The 24,152-nt window shown below is 42.0% G+C and overlaps 1 protein-coding gene across 1 annotated transcript in view; it reads right to left on the reverse strand.

Moving 5' to 3' along the window:
• Window positions 1-23,784, reverse strand: part of LOC140624102 (uncharacterized) — a 34,813-nt gene extending 11,029 nt beyond the window's left edge. The window contains exons 1-4 of the mRNA XM_072810851.1: window positions 23,758-23,784; window positions 20,508-20,590; window positions 19,259-19,997; window positions 9,171-9,342 (exon numbers count right to left, since the gene is read on the reverse strand). Of these exons, the coding sequence (XP_072666952.1) occupies window positions 9,250-9,342; window positions 19,259-19,997; window positions 20,508-20,590; window positions 23,758-23,784 (942 nt within the window). The 3' untranslated portion in view covers window positions 9,171-9,249. The remainder of the gene's footprint in view (window positions 1-9,170; window positions 9,343-19,258; window positions 19,998-20,507; window positions 20,591-23,757) is intronic.
• Between the last annotated feature and the right edge of the window lie 368 nt (window positions 23,785-24,152).

Below are 24,152 nucleotides of genomic sequence, written 5' to 3' on the forward strand. Positions count from 1 at the left end.
GGGGCAAGATGTGAGACAAACATAGGAAAATTAGTTGAGAGTTGGCACAAGGAGCAATTAAAGCCCACCCACTGAAGCCCAGTGATTACATCCCCAACTCAAGAAGGACATGAGAGGTTTGGTGATGGAGAAATTATGCCAAAGAGACCCTGGACTGAGGGCTGATGACAGGCACAGCTGAAGGTGGTGATGAGGCACTGGACAGAAGACAGTGAGATTGAGTGAAAGGCTGTCTACCACATGGGAACACCCAGGCCTTTTCCTCTCCTTAATCCCCAGGAAGCTGGCAGGGAAGCTTCTAGTTCTCTCCCAGCAGACTGGATAGTATTTCTTTCGAAAAGACCCAAGAAAAAGACCTAATGACTTTTAGGGTTGTCCAGGAAAACGTCCAAGCTCCACCTGATAACCCTACCATGAACCTCACCGTTCGACAAACCCTGTTTGTGGACTTAAAGCTTCCAGTCAGGCTTTTAGCACCTCAGGTTTTTTTTGTTGTTGTTGTTGTTGTTGTTTTTAAGATTTTATTTTTTATTTACTTGAGAGAGAGTGAAAGCAAGAGCGAGAGCGAGAGAGCGAGAGAGCGAGAGAGAGCATGCAGAGAGAGAAGGAGGAGCGGATTCCCTGCCAAGCAGGGAGCCCAATGCTGGGCTCAATCCCAGGACCCCGAGATCACATGATCTGAGCCGAAGGCAGACACTTAAACAGACTGAGCCACCCAGGTGCCCCGAGCACCTCAGTTTTAACACGAACTGGAAGACTTTTGAGGAAAATTTCTTATATTAAAAAAAAGTAATAAAACAACAGAAAAAAGGAAACTCAGGAGAATCAAAGCCTATGCCAGGAGCAGAAGAAAACTATGGGACGTCCAGGTCGGGTGGAGGCTGGTGGCACAGGTTGTGAAAGAATTCACCCAAGGCAGAACAATGGAGATAGAAGTTTATGGAATACACTGCAGGGAAGCAGTGGTCAGAACAGCAGAGCAGAGACTGTGATAGGGTGGTGGTGAGGGGCTATAGTTACAGGGCCGAGTGAGGAAGTATGGAAGTATGGAATTTCCTCCTTTTGTTGGTCATCTTAGGAATTGTACTTGGTTGTAAGTAGCTGATTGGTCAGTTAGGGTCTATGGCTGTTTTGAGAGGAGTTGTTTAATGAGCCTATTTGCATTCAATTTGGGGGTCATCATGGGCCCTATTACCTTGATCAAGTTTCCATTGCTCAAGCCTGTTGCCTGAAAGCAGCCTCTACAAAAATCTCAAACTATTAATATCCTCCCAAAGGTAAGTAATGCTACTGCTTTCTTGGGATTAAAACAGTGTGCTACGACAATGGAATGATTAAAGAACAAGAAAGTGCTTTAGAAATTAAAAGAATACATATTGATTTAAATTAAAAATTCAGTAGAGATGTTGAAAGAGAAAGTTGAAGAATCTCTCAAAAGTAGAACAAAAAATTAGGAAAGGGAAGAGAAGAAGGGCAATTCAAGAGGTTCAGTATCTGATTTCAAGAAGAGGACAAAAGAGAGGCAGAAATTGTCAGACACTGTTCAAGTCTGGGTTCTCCAGAAAAACAGAACCAAAAGTATAGATACATATAAATGTAATATATTTATTATAAAGGATCAGCTTACTTGAATATGGAGGCCAATCAGTCCCAAGATCTGCAATCAGCAAGCTAGAAACCCAGGAGAGCCAATGGTATAGCTTCAGTTCAAGTCTGAGTCCAAAGGTAGTAGGCAGTCAGGCAGAGAAAGTGAATTCTAATACAACATTTTCTTCTGTGCCTGGAGTTTCCATGAATTGAATGAAGCCTACCCACACTGCTGAGGGCAATCTGCTTTTACTCAGTCTACTGATTCAAATGTTAATCTCATCCAGAAACAGCCGTAGATGCACCCACAATAATGTTCAACCACGTATCTGGGCACATTGTGACCCAGCCAAGCTGACCCATAAAATGAACCATCATGGATAGATATATGAACACATCCCAGAATAGAGGATGGGATTGGGAAATGAAAATGACCCATACCAAGACACAGCACTGCAAATCCCCAGTAGGGATAAAAAGAATTTAAAAGCTTCCAGAAAGAAAAAGAAAGGTCATGAGGAAATAAAGTGGCATAGAACTCTCAACACCAGGCGCTAAACCTTCATAATTCTGAGGGAATATCTTTCCAATCCAATTCTTTGCTCAGCTAATCTATCAAATACGAAGTTAGAAGTTAGAAAGTTAGAAAAAAAGATATTTTCAAACAGACAAATCTCAAAAACTTTGCCTTCTTTATATCTTTTTTTCCAGGAATCTTTCAGAACATGTATGCTACCAAAGATGAGGAATAAACCAAGAAAGAGGAAGATGTGAATAAGAATACAAGAATTCCGGGATCCCTGGGTGGCGCAGTGGTTTAGCGCCTGCCTTTGGCCCAGGGCGCGATCCTGGAGACCCGGGATCGAATCCCACGTCGGGCTCCCGGTGCATGGAGCCTGCTTCTCCCTCTGCCTATGTCTCTGCCTCTCTCTCTCTCTCTCTCTCTGTGTGACTATCATAAATAAATAAAAATTTAAAAAAAAAAAAAAAAAAAAAGAATACAAGAATTCCAGCAAAGGAAAGAGGCAAATTGAATGTCTAGAGTCATGGTCAAAAAAATACGAGGCTGACAAAAATCTAGCAGTTCTAGAGATCAACCACTCCAGGTAGAAACAGAAGGATGGAAGGATCTAGGAGAGATGTCTCCATTAAAAGCAAAAGCAAAAGCAAAAACAAAACCTACAAGAAAACTTGAGGTGCTTGACAATGTTGCTGGTAAGAGAATTAGAGAAGTATAGAAAAATAATATGCACATGCACGCACAATCCCCACTCACTCATGCAAAAACAACAAAACAAATAAATAAGCAGTATTTAGCTCCTAGAAAAATGAAAGTATAAAAAAAGAAATGTATACAAAGCACTACTTACTTGTAAGCAATATTTGCATTATTCTATTGTAAAAACTGAATATTCATTTAATACACGATTATGATTCAAATACATGGTACAGTGGGAAGAGCATGAGTGTGTGGGTGTGTACGCAGGAGTGGTAAAAGGATATTAAATCCTTATCTTCCATAGCAGAAAGGGAGTACATAATGTCTAAAATTATTTAATCAGTATTGTTATTTTAAAACTAAAGAGTAAAATATAAAAAGAAAAACAGCTATTAAATTAAAAGTTGCCTCTGCCTTTAGGGAATCTAATTCTGGGGCCACCTGTTGTTTTGTTTGTTGTTGCTGTTTGTTATTATAAATTTGGTGGCATTACTTGATCTTCCAAAACAGGTCTGGGTATCTTTTTGTTACCCAAAATATTTTTATAACCAAAAGAAATTGCATACAAGGTGATACAAAACATTTGTGTTAAAGGTTTTCTTAAGCTTTCTGGAATAGGTTGGGTCTAGACAAACAAGATATCTTGATACTAATTTTCTACTGGTTATTAATCACCATTTTCTTGGTTTTTTTTTTTAAGATTTTATTTATTTATTCATGAGAGACACAGAGAGAGGCAGAGACACAGGCAGAAGAAGAAGCAGGCTCCAGCGGGGAGCCTGATGTGGGACTCACTCCTGGACCCCGGGATCACGCCCCAGGCCGAAGGCAGATGCTCAACCACTGAGCCACCCAAGTGCCCCTATTAATCACCATTTTCATAATCAGATGGCTAAGACATTAGGGCATGTACTTTATTGTATTATTTAGAAGACATTTCTATCAAAGTAAAATTTTCTATTGTAGGGTAGGAAAAAATCTTTCTTCAACCCTTCTAGGTTCTTGATTGGGATACTATAACAAAAAACAGATTAGCCAGGGAAAGGCATACAAATTTATTTAATCTTAATCTTATGTAATGCAAGAGCCTTCATTAGGAAATGAAGATCCCAGGAAATGGTTAAACCTGAGTGGTTTTACCCTGGGTTTGTTTGGGGTTTTTTGTTTTTGTTTTGTTTTTTACCCCGGGTTTAAGGAAGAAGGGAAAGTCCTGGAAAAATGTGAGAGGACAAAAGTACACAAATTCAGAGTACTAAGCTAGGGGAAGCTTAGCAATGCCTGTTTGGACTCCTCTGTTTTTTTTTTTTTTTTTTTTTTTTCCGTTTTAGACAGGGGTAGGGACAGGAGGAGCAGGGGAGAGAGAATCCCAATCAGGCTCCACACCCAGCACAGAGCCCAAAGTGGGGCTTGATCCCACCACCCTGAGATCCTGACCTGAGTCAAAATCAAGAGTCAGAAACTTAACTGACTGGTTAAGTCAGGTGCCTCTTCCTCTGTTTTTGAAGGAAAGGATGCTCCTTTTCTCCGAGTATAGGGAGAGCGCTTCTCATCTGAGAGTCTTATGACCTGCTACAGGGCGGAAGGGAAGATCAGAGTCCTTCCTGCACCTGCCATTTCCCAAGTTCCTTTAGCTTGAAATATTCAATATGCCAAGGGGCCATATTTGGGGGTAGTGTGTTCCGAACCCTGTCACAGTCATGAATGAAATGTATTAACTTTCTTTGAAACATTGTTGTTAATCTTTATATAGAATCAGATAATTCTGTAATTCTATTTTACTTTTACATTAATTTTTATCATGTTCTCTTAAAAACCATCAAAGGAAACAACCTTAGATTCATTCTTTAAAAGTTAATGAATTATTTAGATATATCCTTAGAGATATTTAGATATATCCTCTCACTTAATTTCCTCCCTCTAATCAGTGTGGGAGTATTAATACCCAGGGTCAAAATCTTGGTTTGGATTTCTTTAAATTATCTTTGTATAAGTAATGCTCTTAAAATAAATGTAGTTGTGCAGAAAACAATCTAGAGGAATATATAACAAAAAGCTAACAGTGAATACTTGGTAATCGAAATTGGGGAGGGTTTTCTAAAATGTTTGATAGTCACAAAGTGTGTTATTTTTATAATCAGAATATATCTAGGGATACCTGGGTGGCTCAGTGGGTTAAGCATCTGTCTTTGGCTCAGATCATGATCTCAGGGTCCTGGGATCGAGCCCAATGTTGGGCTCCCACTCAGCAGGGAGTCTCTTTTTCCCTCTGCCCCTCCCCCTAGCTCATGCTCTATCTCTCAAATAAACAAAATCTTTAGTAGAAAGAAATCAGAATATATCTGTGAATAAGTATGTGTATATGTGTGTGTGTGTGTGTGCAAAATAAAAAGGGTTGGGCTCTATTATTGCTGTTCTTTCTGGTCTTCACCTTTACCACAAAGGGTTTCATGAGCACAAACCTGAAAGGATTTCCTGTTGAACTTCACATGGCATTCTAAGATATGATTTAGCTATTTTGACCGAATGACTCTGAACTGAGGTGGCCAAAGGCAAATGCCCTGCTCTAGACGGTTAGATCCAAATTGGGGTTATGCACGTTAATGGAACGGCCAGGAACGTCTAAGCTAAGCTAATGGGCAATCACTTGTCAGTCCAGTCAGCCACGACAAATACATGTGCAAGCACAGGAAATGAACTTTACACATTAAAAAAACCCACAAATAAATCATAATGATTTATTAATAAACAAAATATATTTCAGTCCCATTTTTTTTCTCTTCTTGTCTAGTCAGGCCATTTTATGTTGACCAGAAAATAGAAATGACAGTTTCATCTTTTTGCTATCACTCTTCTGGAGGAAGAGCATCTTCTTTCACAGTAGCCCCCATCCCTTTTTCTTTAAGTTTATTTATTTATTCATGAGAGACACAGAAAGGTGGAGACACAGGCAAAGGGAGAAGCAGGCTCCATGCAGGGAGCCCGATGTGGGACTCGATCCCAGGATCCCAGGATCACAACCTGAGCCAAAGACAGACACTCAACCACTGAGCCACCCAGGTGCCCCAAGTTTATTTTTAAAGTAATTTCTATACCCAATGTGGGGCTTGAATCTATGACCCTGAGATCAAAAGGTGAAGTTCTCCCATTGAGCCACCCAGACACCCCCTTCCCTAGTGGCTCTTCTTACCTGAGAAGACATGGACTTGATTCTTTCCTCTTTAATTTCTAGGACAAACAGCTAAAGCATTCTTGGCCTCATGTTCTCAGTTTTTTTATGTAATTTTTCCAGTCCTTAGCATACATTTTAGAGACTCTAACAGAGGTTCTGCAAATAATTCATGGTGGCATTGGGAATAGAACTATTTGATAGGGGCACCCGGGTGGCTCAGTAGTTGAGCATCTGCTTTTGGCTCAGGTCGTGGTCCTGAGGTCCTGGGATGGAGTCCCGCACTGGGCTCCCTGCGAGGAGCCCGCTTCTCCTTCTGCCTATGTCTCTGCCTGTCTCTCATGAATAAATAAATAAAACCTTAAAAAAAAAAAAAAAAAAAAAAGAACCATTTGATAATTTTTGCTCTCTGCCTGCCTCATACGGCGTAGTGCTACAGATGGAATGTATGTATGTCTTCTAATTCATATGTTGAAACTAACCCCCAGTGTGGTGGCATTTGGAAGTGGGGCCTCTGGGAGATCATTAGGTCATGAGAGTGGAACTCCTTTGCCGTTCTACCCTGTGAAGACACAGTGAGGAGATGGCCATCTATGAACCAGGAAGCAAATCCTCACCAGACATTAAATCTTCCAGCACCTTGGTTTTGGACTTTTCAGCTTCTAGAAATGTGGGAAATGTGGGAAAAAAATATTTGTTGCTTAAGCCATCCAATCTTTTTTGGTATTTTTGTTACAGCAGCCTGAATGGATGACCAAGTACAACCTCTTATTTTATATATTTATATAAAATACACACACACACACACACACACACACACACAGGAATAAAATAATCTTTGGAGTCCCCGTTGACCACTCTTGGTCTCTGCTGACCTGAATCCAGTTTATTAGCAAGTATTCCCAACTGTCACTTCGGAAGTGCCTGCCTCTGTCCAGGCCCACCAATGTCTTAGTCCTGGTTCTCAGGGGGATTGTCCCACAGAACCACTGGAACAGCTGCATTTTACTCTTGCACACTCTATAGTGTTTTACTACACAGCAACCAGAGTGACCTTTCCAAAGGACAAGTTTGACCACATCTCCCTCCTCTTATTGACTATTAAATTTTAAAGCCAGGTTTGTTGAGGTATAATTTATAAACAGTAAAATTCACCCCTGTAATGTATACAATTTCATGAATTTTAACAAATGTACACCACATCCACAATACAGAACAATCCCATTGCCCCCCCTGAAAGTTCCCTAATCCCCTTTGTAGGCAAACCTTTCTCAACCTACAGTCCCTGGCCACTGATCTGTTTTCTGTCTTTGGAGTATTAGCTTTTCCACAATGTTACAAAAATGGAATCACACTACATGTAGCTTTTTGAGTCTGGTTTCTTTCACTTAGCAGAAAGTATTTGAAATTCACTCATTAGTTGCATGTGTCAGTTCTTTCCTTTGTATGGCTAACTGGAATTCCAGCAATATAACTGGTTATCCATCATCAGTTGGTAGACATTTGGGTTGTTTCCAGTTTTTGCCCACTATAATTAAAGCAACCATAAACATTTGTGTTCAAGTTTGTTGGATTTTTTGGGGTGGAGACACTTAATGTATCCCTTTCTCTTGGTTTTAAACATGTAGGAGTGGGATTTCTGGGCAGTATGGTAAATGCATGTTAAATGTTGTAAGAAACTGGTACTCTGCTTTCCAAAGTGGCTAAACCATTTTTCATTCCCACCAGCAATGTATGAATTCCTGTGGCTGCCCATCCTCCTGAGCACTCAGTATTGGCAGGTTTGTTAATTTGAGCCATTCTGGTTTTAATCTGCATTTCTTTAATGACTAATGATGTCAAGCATCTTTTCACATGCTTAGTTACTACCCACATCTTTTCTTTGGTGACATGTCCGAATTTGTTGCTTAGCTAAAAAAAGGGGGGGGCAGGGGGCTGTTTTGTTACCGAGTTATATTATTATTGAATTTAAAAAATCCTGAATAGATAATACATTCACATAGTCGAAAAACCAAAAATGTTTAAAAAAGTCATTCATGGGGAAGTGCCCAACTCTGTCCCCTTTTAACCTCTCACTATGCAGCCTTAGAAAATGTTCTCATTAATTTATGTTTCCTCCCAGAGTTCCTTTATGTAAATATAAATATATATTCCTATCTCCTCTCCATTCTTACACCAGAAATAGCATACTACGTACACCATTCAGCATCAGTATATCCTGGAAAGCATCCTCAGTGTGTTCTTATAATTACATATGATTCTACTGTGAGGATAAGGCCTATTTAGCCAGTCCCCAATTGATGGATGTTTGTTTCCAATTATTTCTTTACAAATAACACTACATACAATGAATAAACTTCTACACAGTTCTTTGGTATGCACGCAGTTCTGTAGCTGTAGGCTATATTCCAGAAGTAATTTTCAGATTACTATTTCTTCAAGCACGGCTATCTTGATGTCTATGTACATTTCCTCTGTTCATTTTGGCTCAGCTCAAGGGTCTTATGTAAACCTTATTGATAAAAAAAGAAAATTGGTGTGTGTGTGTGTGTGGGAATGGAGTGGGCGTAGGGAGATCATAGGTTGGGAGTTCCTCCTAATTCAGACTCTGCTTGCCAAGCAAGGTATAGGAAGAGGAAGGGCCAGGCCCCACAAAGTTCTTCTGTGATAGCGACATTCTTAATCCTGCTCTAAACCTGACTATGTCTGTGTTCTATTTATTTTATCGCAGATATCTCATGCCTATGTCTGCGTCTTTTGCTTCTGATCTCTATTGGACTAAAGATTTTTTGTTTCTGATGTGTATTTCAGTCTCACTAGCGATTTATGGAGTTTGCTCTTCATAAGTTTTTCTTTTGATCATCGTTCACCCTCAGTTAATTTGCTCAAGTAAAGAGCAAAATCTCAGGAGGAGATTAGCAAGAAGGAGAGCAGTTAGTTTTATCAAATGAAGTGTTTCTGAAATTGATCATTCACTCCTCACTCAAGGGGAAATTTAAGCTGTGGTAGTAGCCTCTTTGATATTTAACGATCTCATTGATGGTCTCAGTTATTTATGTCTTAAAGGGCCACACAGACTTTAAAATGCCAATTATTCTTTTAAACCCTATTCACACACTAAAAACAGAAGCTGAGGGCTAAACACAACCACTTACCAGACTGCCTTCTGGTTAGTCCTAAATTTAACTCGAATCTTACCTTTAGTATTAAAGAGACCTTTTAATTTTGATTTTCTTATGTACACCAGGTATTGTGGTCACTGTGAGCTGGTTGTTTATTAGAAGAGGCGACTGTCAAGTGATGTCAGAGGGCTTTGCTCACGTATGTGCTGATTCAGCTCTTCTGTCCAAGTTATTTTCAGAACAAAATGCTGCAAATAGAGACCATAATATTTTTCTTTCCACATTGTTTATTTCAAGAGACATGGGAACCATCATGAAGAAGATTCATAGGCTTAGAATGTAAACCCTGCAAGTCTGCTTTGAGTTTGTGAAGATGTGATTGTGGAGTCTCTTCTCTGGGTCTCACCTCTGCCCTGAGAAAATGGCAGGCCCTGAAATTTATGGGAATTCTGACCTATGAGGCCAGAAAGCGTCTGAGACCGGAGAAGGTGGGAAGCATAGAGACTGGCCCCTGATGGGGTGCATTTCTCAGAAGAGAAAATAATATTACCTGTAGCTCTAATTTCCACAGCACTGTTTTTAAACACTCAGAGATGTTATTCTTGAAATAACCCCCAGGCATATGGAAGACACTAGATTTAAGTAACTCCCCTTCACTTCCAAATCTTAAGGCTGGAAGCTTGTCATTTTATTTGGGGTGGGGGTGGGGGTCCTTGAAGCAATTAGAGAATCCCTTGTCTTCAAATTTTACGCACAAACTGCACATGCAGGGTCCGAACAAAGTTTTTGGGAAAAATGACTGCTTTTAGGTTGAAATTTACTGGGAACAATTTCATTTCAAAAGATCAATTTTTGCCATTTCTATTAAGCTAACAAGGACAAGGCTGAAAGAAGCCTTAGAGTAGGTCATGAAAGCTCCAGATTAAAAAATATTTTTTAAATGGTCTCATTGAGAAATTTTTCAAACGAGAGTCACACTTGAATGAATAAATGCTGTATCAAATTATCCGGAGACAAAGAAGAGAAGCCATTCTACCAGAACAAATGCAGCCTGCTTTGTTTAGAGGACAAATCATTCTTGCAACCAGTTTGGAAATGTCACTTTTAAGTCAATGAGAGTTGTGTTCAAATAAGAGGGGGAAGCAAGACCCCATTATATTCACTAGGATGTGATGTTTTGCTTCTGAATGGTTTCTACAGTGCATGAAAATTCCTTTTTTTGGAAGGGGGTGCGTCTTTTTAATGTCTTAAACTGTTTTCAGGTTTTACAAAGTGCTTTAGCTTTTAGATTGAAAGGGCAGACACAGTCACCCTGGAACATCAGTGGTCCAACTACAGAAGCTCTGGATTTTTTTGGATAAGACTTTTGAAGTCTTGGTAAAAACAGATTCATTGGCTCACATGAGGAAGTAGTCTTCTGGAAATGATCCAAGGCTTGCAGTCATCCGACCCACCCATTATCTTCATTTTTCTGTGATATCACTACTGGAGCCCTGGCCATAATGGGGTTGATTTGAGCGACAATGGTGTCCAGGGGAATAGGATGTTCAGAGGTGAGAATGAGCAAAACTGATGGGGAAGTCAATCTGTTGCCAGGCATCGACCAGACTGGCTAGCAGCTATGGGGTTTATTTATTTATTTATTAAATGACTTTTATTTATTTATTCATGAGAGACAGAGAGAGGCAGAGACACAGGCAGAGGGAGAAGCAGGCTCCATGCAGGCAGCCCGATGCGGGACTCCATCCCAGGACTCCAGGGGCACGCCCTGGGCCAAAGGCAGGAGCTCAACCGCTGAGCCACCCAGGTGTCCCCAGCTATGGGGTTTATAAGCAATTTGGCTCTTTTGGTTCATTTTGGCAAATTCTAGATCCCCCAATACTATCGGTTAGGTCATGAAATCAATTCATTTTTGTTACCAACATTCAAAACAATTTTGTTATTACTAAAAGAAACTACAATGCTAAGCAACAGACTAACACTGTCAAATGACTGTATCTTTTGGCAGATAAAATAAAACACTCAAAATGACTGATGATGTTTTTATATCATTTTAAAGTCTGATTTCTTTCTTTCTCTCTTTTCTTTTTTTCTTTCTTTTTTTTTTTTTTTTTGTTAAAAGACAAGCTTCTCCATGGAGATAGGAAGATGTAAGCTGGGCTGCAAAAGCTGTCATCCTTACTCAATGACAAGGAACACCGGGCTGACACTAGCTGAGGGAGAAAGCAGGCACTCACTGGAGTCTGTAAAGATCTATCGAGAAATAAACAAGGGATGACACTTGGTGCACTCTTACAGCAGAGACTCAAGTTTTTGAATGATCCAAATAAAAGATACCCTTCCAAAAAGAAAGCAAGTTTTAAAGGAGCACGAATTCTACACATTGTTGATAAAAAATCAAATTCTCCACTTAATTGCATGACTTTCCAATTTGATTTTCTGGTAGAAACAAAGCTTTAGAATAGCAGTGGACAGTCTGTGGACAGGGGACTGTTTAGCTTTGGGAAGAAGCAAGAAATGTTCTTCGTGTTGCTATTTCTTAAATGTGCCTTAAGGTAAGCAATAAATGGCACAAATACCAGTGGCAAGTTTTTCATTGCAAGTCTAATTAATATCATTAGTAATTATAAAAAGAATATTAAAAGTAATCCTAACCATAAACATACATAACATTTTATTACATGCCAGGCACTGTGTTAGGTGCTGATATACATTTAATCCTTAAGCAGTCATCATCGGGTTGGCATTAGTAGCCCCGTTTTACAGATGAGAACAGCAAGGTTAAGAAAAGTATGTCCATAGTTACTAAGCTATTTATTTAGCTTAGTAGAACCAGTATTTGAATCTAGGCAGTGTAACTGCAGAGCCTAAGTGCTTTAAGCTTTAATAAAATCTAGCACTTATGGAGCATGTGTGTACTGTTATTACTATCATTTTACAGATAAGGAAACAGGTAGAAAAACTTTCCCAAGGTCACACAGCTATTTAGGGCGGAGGTAAGATGTAAAGCCAGCCATTGTGACCTTAGACTCTGAATATTTAATGTCTAAGGCTGTTTAACTAGTTACAATATACAGATTTCTTATGAGAGTTAGAAAAGGTATTTTCATTTGGAGTTAAAGAAAAATGGGATCTGCGTGGTTTTGCCTAAGTTGGACATTCTGATGAAGTGGCTGTTTACCACCTTCTCAGGACTAGGCTGTGCTGACTGGATGGCTGGGCTTTTTGCTGGTTTATACTGTCCTCTAGTGGTTGGCAGGAAATTCTGATGCTACTCCTATTTGACAACAAAGGAATAGAATGTTGTTAAGAAGACTCCTTTTAAACATAAAAGTATGAACCTGTGTGGATAGTATTTGTACTTTCAGTCTTTTGACTGAGAAAAATATGTAAAGCCAAAGAGCTACTATGAATTTAATATCTCTTTAATGTGAATGCATTTTTATTCATCTCAATAGGATACATATAGATGAAAACAGGACATATACATATTGTTTTTTTTAATATATTGCTTTCAATGTATATATATGTACATACACATACATATAGATCTACATAGATACACAGATGGGCAGCACGCGTGCACGGGTGTATGTCTGTGTGTGTCTGTGTGATTTATTTAGGTCTTAGCTCTAGACTATGCTGGGTGCACTGATGGATTTGAAAGCCCTCACAGCAGACTTTCCTTCAAGGATCTTTGGCTGTAACTTCAACAAATACCCATACCTAAGGCAATCACAGACAAGGGAAATTGAATGGACACAAAATCTTAATCAGCATATTCTCTTGAATTGAGCAAAGAGTCCCCATCCCTTGAGTGGGAGAGACCTAAAGAAAATTGATTTTCTGTTTACAAGGAAGAAGTCCTGCTATAAGATACATAGCAGTCTTACTGACATCTCTCTTGTCCCCCATTCTGCATCCCTGGCTGACAGCCTAGAGATGAGAAGGCAGTGGGAACAATCCCCAGGCAGGCAGTATGGAGTGCATTGTCTAAAGGGAATTTAAAAACAACAATAAAAGCAACTAAAAGTAGCCTACTTTTTACTATCACCATCAGCCTGCAATTCTAAAAACTGACAGTGATAAAATAACTCTCCCTGAAATTTTTTTCTGGTTTTAATTCTAAGTAACTACTGTGGTTTCTATTTGGGGTTTTTTATTTTGAAAGATTTTATTGATTTATTCATGACAGATAGAGACAGAGAGGCAGAGACATAGGCAAAGGGAGAAGCAGGCTCCCCACAAGGAGCCTGATGTGGGACTTGAACCTAGGACCTTGGGACCATAACCCAAGCCAAAGGCAGATGCTCAACCACTGAGCCACCCAGGTGCCCCTGTTTTAAAGATTTTATTTATTTGAGAGAGACAGCACTGAGAGAAAACATGAGTGGGGGAGGGGCAGAGGCAGAAGCAGACTCCTAGCTGAGCAGGGACCCCAATGCTGGGCCAGATCCCAAGACCCCAGAATCATGACCTGAGCCAAGGGAGACACCTCACTGACTGAGCCACCCAGGTTCCAAAACGATAAGCTTTAAATTGTTCTTTAAAGACTTCCACGGAGAAACTGGAGAACACCACCAACTCTGAAAGAACAAAGCATAAGAAAATGGACATTTTTTTTCTTAAGATTTTATTTATTCATGAGAGACACAGAGAGAGGCAGAGCCATAGGCAGAGGGAGAAGCAGACTCCTCACAGGGAGCCCGATGTGGGACTTGATCCCAGGACCGGGATCACACCCTGAGCCAAAGGCAGACACTCCACCGCTGAGCCACCCAGGCATCCCAGAAATGGACATTTCAAAGAATGACAAGAATGTCTTGTGAACAAAAGATACTGGTCTTGCACATTGCCAGAGGAAATCAAAAGGACAATATCTGAATACTTTACTCATTTTCACCAAGAACTAGACCCTCCTTCTAAAGTAAAGGATCAGATACAATCAATGTTCACTATCAATTAGCCACTTTCTCTGACTTTTGCAAAAGAAAAATTTAGGAAATTCTAACCAGATACAATAGAAATTTATGATGAATATTTTTTTGTGAAGCTAATTTAGGGGATTTTTTTTTTGACTGCAGAGATATTTGAAAACTGCTATGATTCATCCCAAAGAAACACAGACATGGACAGTATTACAATCTCTGGGATTTATTAATGAGATTATTCTGAACCTGCCAATTTCATCCTCTGGTTAAGTTTTTTCTTAACTATTTGTATATTTATTGCTTCATTTGAAATATTTTAAATATTAAAATAATTCAAAGTACCTTTGTTTAATATGAGTAGAGAGAGCTATGCTGTCTCAACATGTGAAAGTTGATTTTAGCAATCGTTGGCAAATCTGAAGAAGTGAAAGCTTGTGGTGCAGGAGTGCCTGGGTAGCTTAGTTGGTTAAGTCTCTGCCTTTGGCTCAAGTCATGATCTCTGGGTCCTGGGACAGAGCCCTGCATTGGTCTTCCGATGCTCAGTAGAGATTCTGCCCCTCTCCACTGCTCATTCTCCCAAATAATGAATAAAATCTTTAAAAAAAATAATAAATTGTGATGTTATTCATTACTGCAACAGACCAGATGTAGGTATACGGTTTTACCCTCTTTACAAAAATTATATATTTTAGGGGTGCCTGGCTGGCTCAGTCAGTAGAACATGCAACTGTTGATGTTGCCCCTATGTTGGGCCTAGAGTAAAAAGATTACATATTTTAATCGTAAAAATTAAAACAATGATTTTTAAAAAGTAGAAAACTTATTTTTGAAAAGCAATGTATCTATTATTTTTTTAAAGATTTGAAAGAGAGAGCATAAGTGCATGCAAACATGCATGGTGGGGAGGGGCAGAGAGAATCTTAAGTGGACTCCACACAGAATGTAGAGCCCAATGCATGGCTCGATCTCATGATCCTGAGATCATGACCTGAACCAAAACCAAAAGTCAGATGCTTAACCTACTGTGCCACCCAGGCTCCCCCAAAGTAATGTATTCTTAAAGCATTACACATTCCCATGGGATGTCTGGGTGGATCAGTGGTTGAGTGTGCCTTTGGCTTAGAGCGTGATCCCAGGATCTGGGATCGAGTCCCACAAGGGGCTCCCTCCACGGAGCCTGCTTCTCCCTCTGCCTCTGTGTCTCTCATGAATAAATAAAATCTTTAAAAAAAAAAAAAAAAAAGCATTACACATTCCCATTTGTGACTTGTAATATTTATTTTGATTTTTTTTTATTAAGATGTTTTTACTAATGATTATACTCATGACTGCTAATGCCCTATGGAGATAACTGCCTTGACCAAGTCTCTGTAGTGTTTCTGAAGAGGGAGATCAGAGGTGGGATATTTATGAGGTTTCTGGGGTCTGGTTTAAGGTGGGTCTTTTGATGTTAGGCCTGATCAGGATGGACAAGGTTAATGAGGTAATGGTTTAGTATTGGTTAAGACAGTAAAGTTAGGATTTTTGAAGTGACCCTTTAAAAAGTAAACAATCATATGTTAAGTACAGTTGAACTAACTATTGCTTTGAGAAGGAGATATTTACCCAAAGTTATGGACTCAATGTGTTTTCCTCAAATCCATGTTAGAGTCTTAATCCCCATTGTGATGGTATTTGGAGGTGGGGCTTTGAGACATAATTCTGTTTAACTGAGCTCATGACAGTAGGGCTGCCATAATGGGATTAGTATCTTTATAAGAAGAGACGCCAGAGTTCTCTTCATGCATGTGGACTGTGGGAAAGGACCTACAAGCACATCATGTACATGCCAGGAAGAGGGCCCTCATCAGAAAAGTGGTGGCACCTTTATCTTGAACTTCTCAGCCTCCAGATTTGAGAAATAAATGTCTGTTGTTTACACCATGCAGTATACAGTATTTTGTTTAAGCAGCCTGAACTTAGATACCCCACAAGAGCAAATTGGTAGACTACTGTTTGGATTAATCCATTTCTCAGGAAATTCAACATTACCTATCTCATCAAGAATTTTCTGGAAAAGGAAAGTCCTACTACTCCAGACAGTGAATTGTGTGACTGTAGAATGTTTCAGTTCTCAATGTATGCAATAAATAAGTTCAGTAAAATAAATAATACTGTCTGCATTTCCTTTTTGGCTATCATTATTACTCCTTTCATTTCATGATTACATCTGAAATTCAGTTGTTTAGGGGAAGGGTATTAAATACGATCTATGCTGGTTGCCAGTTATGCAAGGGAGGCCTGCTAGAGGGATTATCTAAAAAGAGCCAATAGTACTGTGGCATGAAAGAATGGGGAAAACTTTTACACCGCTGGTGGGAATGCAAACTGGTGTAGCTACTGCAGAAAACAGTATGGAGGTTCCTCAAAAAGTTAAAAATAGAGCTACCCTATGACCCAGCAACTGCACTACTAGATATTTTTCCAAAAAATGCACACTTAGTGATCCAAAGGGGCACCTCCACTCTGATGATTATAGAAGCAATATCCACAATAGCCAAACTATGGAAAGAGCCCAGATGTCCATCAATGATGAATGGATAAAGATGTGTCACATATACACAATGGAATACTACTCAGCCATTCAAAAAAAGAAATCTTGCCATTTGCAACAACGTGGATGGAATTAGAGGGTATTATGCTAAGTGAAATAAATCAATTAGAGAAAGCCAATTATCATATGATCTCACTCATGTGGAATTTAAGAAACAAAACAGGAGCAAAGAGAAGAGAGGAAAAATAAGACAAAATCAGAAAAGGAAGCAAACCATAAGAGACTTTTTCTTTTTTTTAAAGATTTTATTTATTTATTCATGAGAGACACAGAGAGCGCGAGAGGCAGAGACACAGGCAGAAGGAGAAGCAGGCTCCATGCAGGGAGCCCGATGTGGGACCCAATTCCGGGTCCCCAGGATCACGCCCTGGGCCAAAGATGGTGCTAAACCGCTAGACCACCAGGGCTGCCCAAGAGACTTTTTTTTTTTTTTAGACTCTTAATCATGGAAAACAAACTGAGGGTTGCTGGAGGGGTGGGTGGGTGGGTGGGGGAACAGGGTAACTGGGTGATGGGCATTAAGGAGGGCATGTGAGGTAATGAGCACTGGGTTAGTTATATAAGACTGATGAATCATTGACCTCTACCTCTGAAACTAATAATACACTATATATTAATTAATTGAATTTAAATTAAATGTAAAAAACACATTAATTTGTACACTCATGCTCATACCAGCATTATTCAGCATAGCCAAAAGGTAGAGACAACCAGGTCTGTGGACAGATGAAAGTTAAAACAAAATGTGACACACACATACAATGGAATATTATTCAGCCTTAAAAAGGAAGAAGTTCTGTCACTTGCTGCAACATACATGAACCCTGAGGACATGACAGTCACTGAAATAAGTCACAGAAAGACAAATACTATATGATTTCAGTTTCGTGGGGGACCTAGTCAGATACATAGAGATGGGAAGTAGAAGGTGATTGCCAAAGGCTGTGGGAGGGAGACATGGGGATTATTGTTTGATGGGTATTGCATTTCAGTTTTGCATGAAGAAGAGTTGTGGAGATTGGTTGCACAACAATGTGAATATATTTGACATTACTGAATTCTACACTTAAAAATGGTAAAGATGGTAAATTCTACGTTATACATATTTTATTGCAACTAAACTAATTTGTTACATGCAAACACGGACGATTTGCATAAGCTTATTTTGGCATAGCTTCCTTTTTTAAAAAAAGGGAGAGGGCACCACAGCAGCCAACCCTCAGAGCATTTCCTCAACTTGCTGCCATCTGCCAGAAAATTATTCTTTTTTTTTTTTTATGGTAGAAAATTATTCTAATGTGTGTATAATTCCACAGTGATCTCAGTATGAAGGGTGCCCCCTAGAGTTGTGCAACATACTGCCTGCACTGGTTAGAGTCCCTGCCATAGAGCTACTTAAAATGCGGGGGCCCAGAACTCTCCACCTCTGAGAGGCTCTGTGAATGGTCCAGGTGTGAGTAGAGGCTTTTGTAAAATTTAGGAGATGAGAACACACAAGAAATGTCTGATGGGAAGAGTTCGGATTGTTCAAGTTGTAGCAGTTGAAAATGCTGTTTTGTGTCAAAGTAAATAAGGCAAAGATGAAATTTCTCAGGGTGTTCAGCTGGCAAGTCAGGAAGTAGCTCTGAGTCAGAAGTGGTGGGAGGTGATGAGCCATGAAGAGAAGAAGCAATCACCAGGGTTGGCCTTATTCACAGATAAAATGACATTACCGGGAATCCCTGAGTGGTACAGTGGTTTGGCACCTGCCTTTGGCCCGGGGCGCGATCCTGGAGACCCGGAACTGAATCCCACATCGGGCTCGTGGTGCATGGAGCCTGCTTCTCCCTCTGCCTATGTCTCTGCCTCTCTCTCTTTCTCTCTCTGTGACTATCATAAATAAATAAAAATTTTTTAAAAAATGACATTACCTGGAACACCGAGAAGGCCCTCTGCACAGACATAATTTTACTACTATTTTGGAGTGCCTAAAATTCCAGCTGCTTCCCTTCTAACCAACGGAGGGTTAGAACAACAAACAACGTACACACCACGTGGTTCAAGTCTCTCATTTCTCAGATGCAGTCTAGAATGTTCTATGACTCACCTGTGCTTGCACACTAATTTTGGTGTTTGGCTTTGCTCTCCCTTTGGGCATCCGAGGACAAGAGGGCTCTCAAGGAGGAAGAGGGCATTAGAAAAGAACAGGTAGGGGTCGCCGGGGGGGGCTCAGGGTGTGATCCCGGGGTCCTGGGAACGAATCCTGCCGGGGGCCTCCTTCTCCCTCTGTCTGGGTCTCTGCCGTTCTGTCTCTCATGAGTAAATAAATAGAATCTTAAAAAAAAAGGGGGGGGGGGGAAGCATAATAGGTAGATGGAATATTCCAGAGACATGGTTACCCCACTTCAGTTAACATAATTTCCCTTCTCCTCTATCCCCGAAGGCCCAGGAAGGGTAAATGCGGAGGGAAAAGGGGGAGCACAAGAATGTCCGCAGTCCGGGCAGCATAGTAGGGCTAAAGGGTAACGCTCAGCAGCGTGCATCAGACTTTTCATCGGCGTATTCACTGAGTGGAGCGAACACCAGCTTAGGGGAGGTTTCTGTGCTTGGGGATCCTACAGCCCGGGGGGGGGGGGGGCGAAAACGTGAATCGCCGCAAACCTGGAGCACGTGGTGCCGACGGATCCGGAGGAGGGAGCCGCGGTCCTCCCACGAGGCGTCGCAAAGCTTCCAGAGGAAGGGATATCGGAGCAGGTTCCTGAGAGCTGAAGAGGCGCCTGGCGGGGGCGGCGGGCGGGGCCACTGCAGCAGCCACGTGAGGGCCGCGCCCGGAGCCCCCCTGCGGCCAGCGAGGCGCCCCGGGCCGCGTGAGGGCGGGCGCTGCACCCCGAGGCCGCGAGTCAGCCCCGGCCGCCGGGCACGCGCGGCACAGGCCCCTCGTAGGACAGGGCGCCGGCTCCAGCGGCGGCGGCCGAGGCGAGGGGCGGCCCAGGTGAGGGGGCGCGGGCGCCGAGCGAGGGGACCCGGGGCGGCCCGTAAGGCCCCGGCCAGCGGCGTCGGCGGCGCAGCCTCCCCCCGGCGCAGCGCGTCCACAGAGCGTGGGTGTCGCCGCCGGCCGGGAGGCTCAGGGACTGGGGTGAGCGCCGGGGGCCTCCCAGCCGCGACCCGAGGGGCGCCTGGATGTGAGGCGACGCCGACAGCCTCCCGCCGGGCGCGCTCTGGGCGGTGAGGAGGGGAAGGGGCGTCCCGGGCCCTCAGGGGACGCCCGGCGGCGGGGCGGAAGCGGGAGGAGCCGGACGTCCGGGAGCAGCCGGAAGGGGAAGGGCCGGGGGGAGGGGCCGGGGAGGGCGGGTGTCCCGGGGCGGGGCGCTTGGGGGCCCCGTACACCCGGATGGGAGTCCTTAATATTTTATTTTTATTTTGTTTAATACAAACCCTTGTGTTATTTTTATTATTTTTTAAAGATCGTCTATCCGGGAGGGAGCACAGGTGTCGCAGGGAGGGACAGAGGCGAGAAGGGGAATCTCAAGCGGACTCTCCGCTGAGCGGAAGCCTGACACGGGGCTCGACCTCCTGACCTTGAGACTGTGACCTCCTGACCTTGAGACCGTGACCTGAGCGGAAATCGAGAGTGGGACGCTGAGCCGACTGAGCCACCCGGGCGCCCTGGAAGTTCTCGATACTTTAAACAGCTGTGTCGGGGATCCCTGGATGGCCCAGCGCTTGAGCATCTGCCTTCCACCCAGGGCGGAGTCCCGGAGTCCGGGGATCGAGTCCCACGTCGGGCTCCCTGCATGGAGCCTGCTTCTCCCTCTGCCTGTGTCTCTGCCTCTCTCTGTGTGTCTCTCATGAATAAATAAATAAAATATTTAAAAAAAAATAGCTGTGTCCAGCCAGGTGCCCCGGTTGCCGAGCGTGAGCCGGGGGCGGCAGAGGGCCCCACAAGCCTCGCTCCCCGCAGGACAGACCAACGCGGAATGCAGGCTGGAGGGCCTGGAGGGCAGACGAAACGGTCATCAGAAACGTTTTTAAGCTCTTCACACTTATGTAACTCATTTAATCCTCACAACAATTCCACGAAGCAGACACATTTGTTATCCCTGTTTTATAAACGAGGACGTGGAGGAGTGCCCTGGATCACGGACTCAGGTACACTAGGAAAAGCATCCCACTGTCTCATAAGGATTTAAGAAACAATAGCCACCCTATCACAACCTGCTCTGATTGCCTGAGGCCTCCAACAGCTGTAACCTCGTTTTGTTATTGATGGATTTGAAGGCAGGAGATTAGAGTAGGATACAGGAGGATTTGCCTTAAAAATTTACAAGTGAATTAATGAGAACTGAAAAACAGAATTCTCTGTTCGTGTGTTAAGTAAAAATTAGTTAGTTGCCTGCTCCAGGACATTCCCATCCTTGGAAGATAAGAAGAGGAGCCACTAAGCAGCTTCCCAATCAAGAATAACAGCTTAAGCATCGGCAATACTCCTCAAGACTTGCCTCGGGTCGCCTGGGGGGCTCAGTGGTTGAGCATCTGGCTTCAGCTCAGGTTGAGATCCCAGGGTCCTGGGATCGAGTCCCACATCGGGCTGCCTGCATGGAGCCTGCTTCTCCTTCTGCCTCTCTCTCTCTTTCTGTGTGTCTCTCATGAATAAATAAATAAGATCTTAAAAAAAAAAAAAAGACCCATTGCCTCACTGAGCCCATGTATGCGAAGCCAGTGTGTCATAAACTCTGCTTAATTCCAACCATTCCTCACCCTGCAAGACCTGTCTAAAAAATCATTCAGCCCAGGTCCTGAAAACCTGAAAATATTTTGCCCTAGAAGGTAATGTTTATCAATAGGCTTTTCTGGAATTAAGACTTGACACTAAGTATATATTTAACTATATAGCTGTGATTACATGTGACTCTACCAGTAAGAGGACCCCAACTTAGAGCAGTCTTGTGGGTTTAAGACACATGCATGTGGAGCCTTCCTGCTGCAGTGATCTGTGCTCCAAAACTATAGCCCTAGTCTTACAAGCTGGGGATCCCAGGGGAACTGCTTCCCTGTGGTAGAACATGGTCGTTACAATGTCTGGCTCAGGGACCTCCAAGTGCCCAACCATCCACAGCCCCATGAGTTCCTGCCTTGAGCCCAAGTTACCATGAAATATGTCATGAGACTCTGTCAACCTGGCCCTACAGATTGAACCTGAAATAGGGTTCTGACAAAGGCGATTCTATATGTCATGAGTAAAGAGAGCAGAGTTTCTGAGATAGCTGAATATGATAATTAGACCGATAAAGATGCCCAACTAGAATGCTAACTCACCCAGTCTTACTCCCCCTGGGGGTAAGAGAGGAAAGTACGAAAAAATTACAGTAGAAACCAAGAAAAGTAAAGAGAGAACAGCAGTGGAAATGATTGGATTGTTGAGAGGGAACCTGAGTCCTGAGAGTACAGGGATCCTAGGGAACACCAGCTGCTCCGTGCTGGTGGGACTGCAAAATGCCAGTCACAGAGCTGCTGTGTATGCCGGATATCTGCAAGTCATGGCCCCGTTCTCCACGAGGCCTGTGGTGTGGCTCATGAGATGTTCTGTTGTAATAATGATAACATAATAGTTTTCTTTTTTGCTGATAAACAGTTGAGCACAACAATATGCAGAGATCTTAAACGTTCACTTCTACGAACCCATGTTACCACCAACCAAACATGAGAGAACATTTTCATCACCCAGAACATTCTCTTGTGTTCCTGTCTAGTCAATCCATTTTATACCAGAAGTTCTATAGATCGATGTGCCTATTCTTGTGCTTCATATGCAATGTCCTTTCTGTGTCTGCTGCTTTTGCTTAACATCAAAGGTTTTTTTTTTTTTTAACATATGAGTTTGAAGAGTAATCCATGTTGCCACAAATATCAAGTGTTGGTTTTTTTTAATGATGTATTCCATTAGAGGGATATACTATAATTTATCTTTTTTCATGTTGATGGGCATTTGGATTGTTTCCAGTTTGAGGCTATTAAGATTAAGGCTGCTATAAATATTCATGTCCAACTCTTTTTGAATATTTTATTGGATACGTACCAAGAAGTGAAATTTTGAGGTCACAGGGTTGATGCATGCTTACATTTATGAGAAGCTGCCAGACTGTTTTTGAAAATGATCGTACCATTTTGCACTCCTTCTGGCCACTTTACAAGAGTTCTAGTTGCTCCTCATCATTGCCAACCTTTAGTATCATCAGTCTTTTTTATTTTAGCTACTCTATTGGATGTAAAAGGGCATCTCATTGTAGCTTTAGTATGTATTTCTCAGGGCACCTGGCTGGCTCAGCTGGTAGAGCATGTGACTCTTGATCTTGAGGTCATGAGTTTGAGCCTCATGTTGGGTGTAGAGATTACTTAATTAAAACTTTAAAAATATGCATTTCTCTGAGGAGTAATGACATTGAGTATTTTTTCATGTGTTGATATCCATCTTTTGTGAAGTATCTAAGTTTTTTTGCCCATTTAAAAAATTGGGTTGCTCATCTATTCCTCATTGATTTGTAGTTCTTTATATATTCTGGATATGAACACTTTTTCAGATAAATATCCTGTACATATTTTTTTCCAGTCTGTGGCTTACCTATTAATTTTCTTATTTGCTTTTTTTTTAAAGATTTTATTTATTCATTCATGAGAGACACAGAGAGGGAGAGAGAGACAGAGAGAAGAAAGAGAGGCAGAGACACAGGCAGAGGGAGAAGCAGGCTCCATGCAGGGAGCCCGACATGGGTCCCGATCCCGGGTCTCCCGGATCACACCCTGGGCTGAAGGCAGCGCTAAACCGCTGAGCCATCCGGGCTGCCCTATGTGCGTTTTTTGACAAAAGAACTGACATTGTTTTGAGTAGCAGCCACTATACTAAGTGCTTTACCAGTATTGTTTCACTTCGTCTTAAAAGTTTTGTAAGTTCGATGGTAACCTTCCCATTTTACAGATGGAAAAGTGAAGACTGAATGAGGGTAAGTAATTTCCACACACACACACACACACACACACACACACAAAAGTAATTTCCACACAGCTTAGGGATGGGAGAGTCCCCATTCTAATTAGTAATCGAATCAGTCAGCCCAATTCCAAAGCCTGAAGTTTTAGCCACATACTAGGCTTTGGGTCTTTACCCTTTTGAATTCCTCTTGAGCCGCCATCTTTGAAGGCAGTACACCTGAGCCTTTGCTCCTGACAAGTTGAACGAACTTCACCCAGGCAGCTGTGAACTGCATCCCTGGACAGTACAGACCTACTTTTGTAAACTCACAATCCCTGCTTTAACCATTTGCATGGTAAACAGACTCTGATGATGAGTTCTTACCATGATCTCAGGGTGCTTTCCTCCATCATCAATTATTCAAAAGACAAGAAGTTCATTGTGACCATAGTGACCAGCTACGGAATTATTGGCACCATAAAATTGCTTTGAAATGAGGTTACGGAGTCCATGGAAGAGAAGTTTCTTTCTGGGGAGTCATTCAGATTTGAGGCTTGCCTTGTCCCTTTCTTAATTCTCGCTTATTAT

The sequence above is a fragment of the Canis lupus genome, chromosome 34 (assembly GCF_048164855.1).
Source record: "Canis lupus baileyi chromosome 34, mCanLup2.hap1, whole genome shotgun sequence".
NCBI classification, from domain to species: Eukaryota; Metazoa; Chordata; class Mammalia; order Carnivora; family Canidae; genus Canis; species Canis lupus.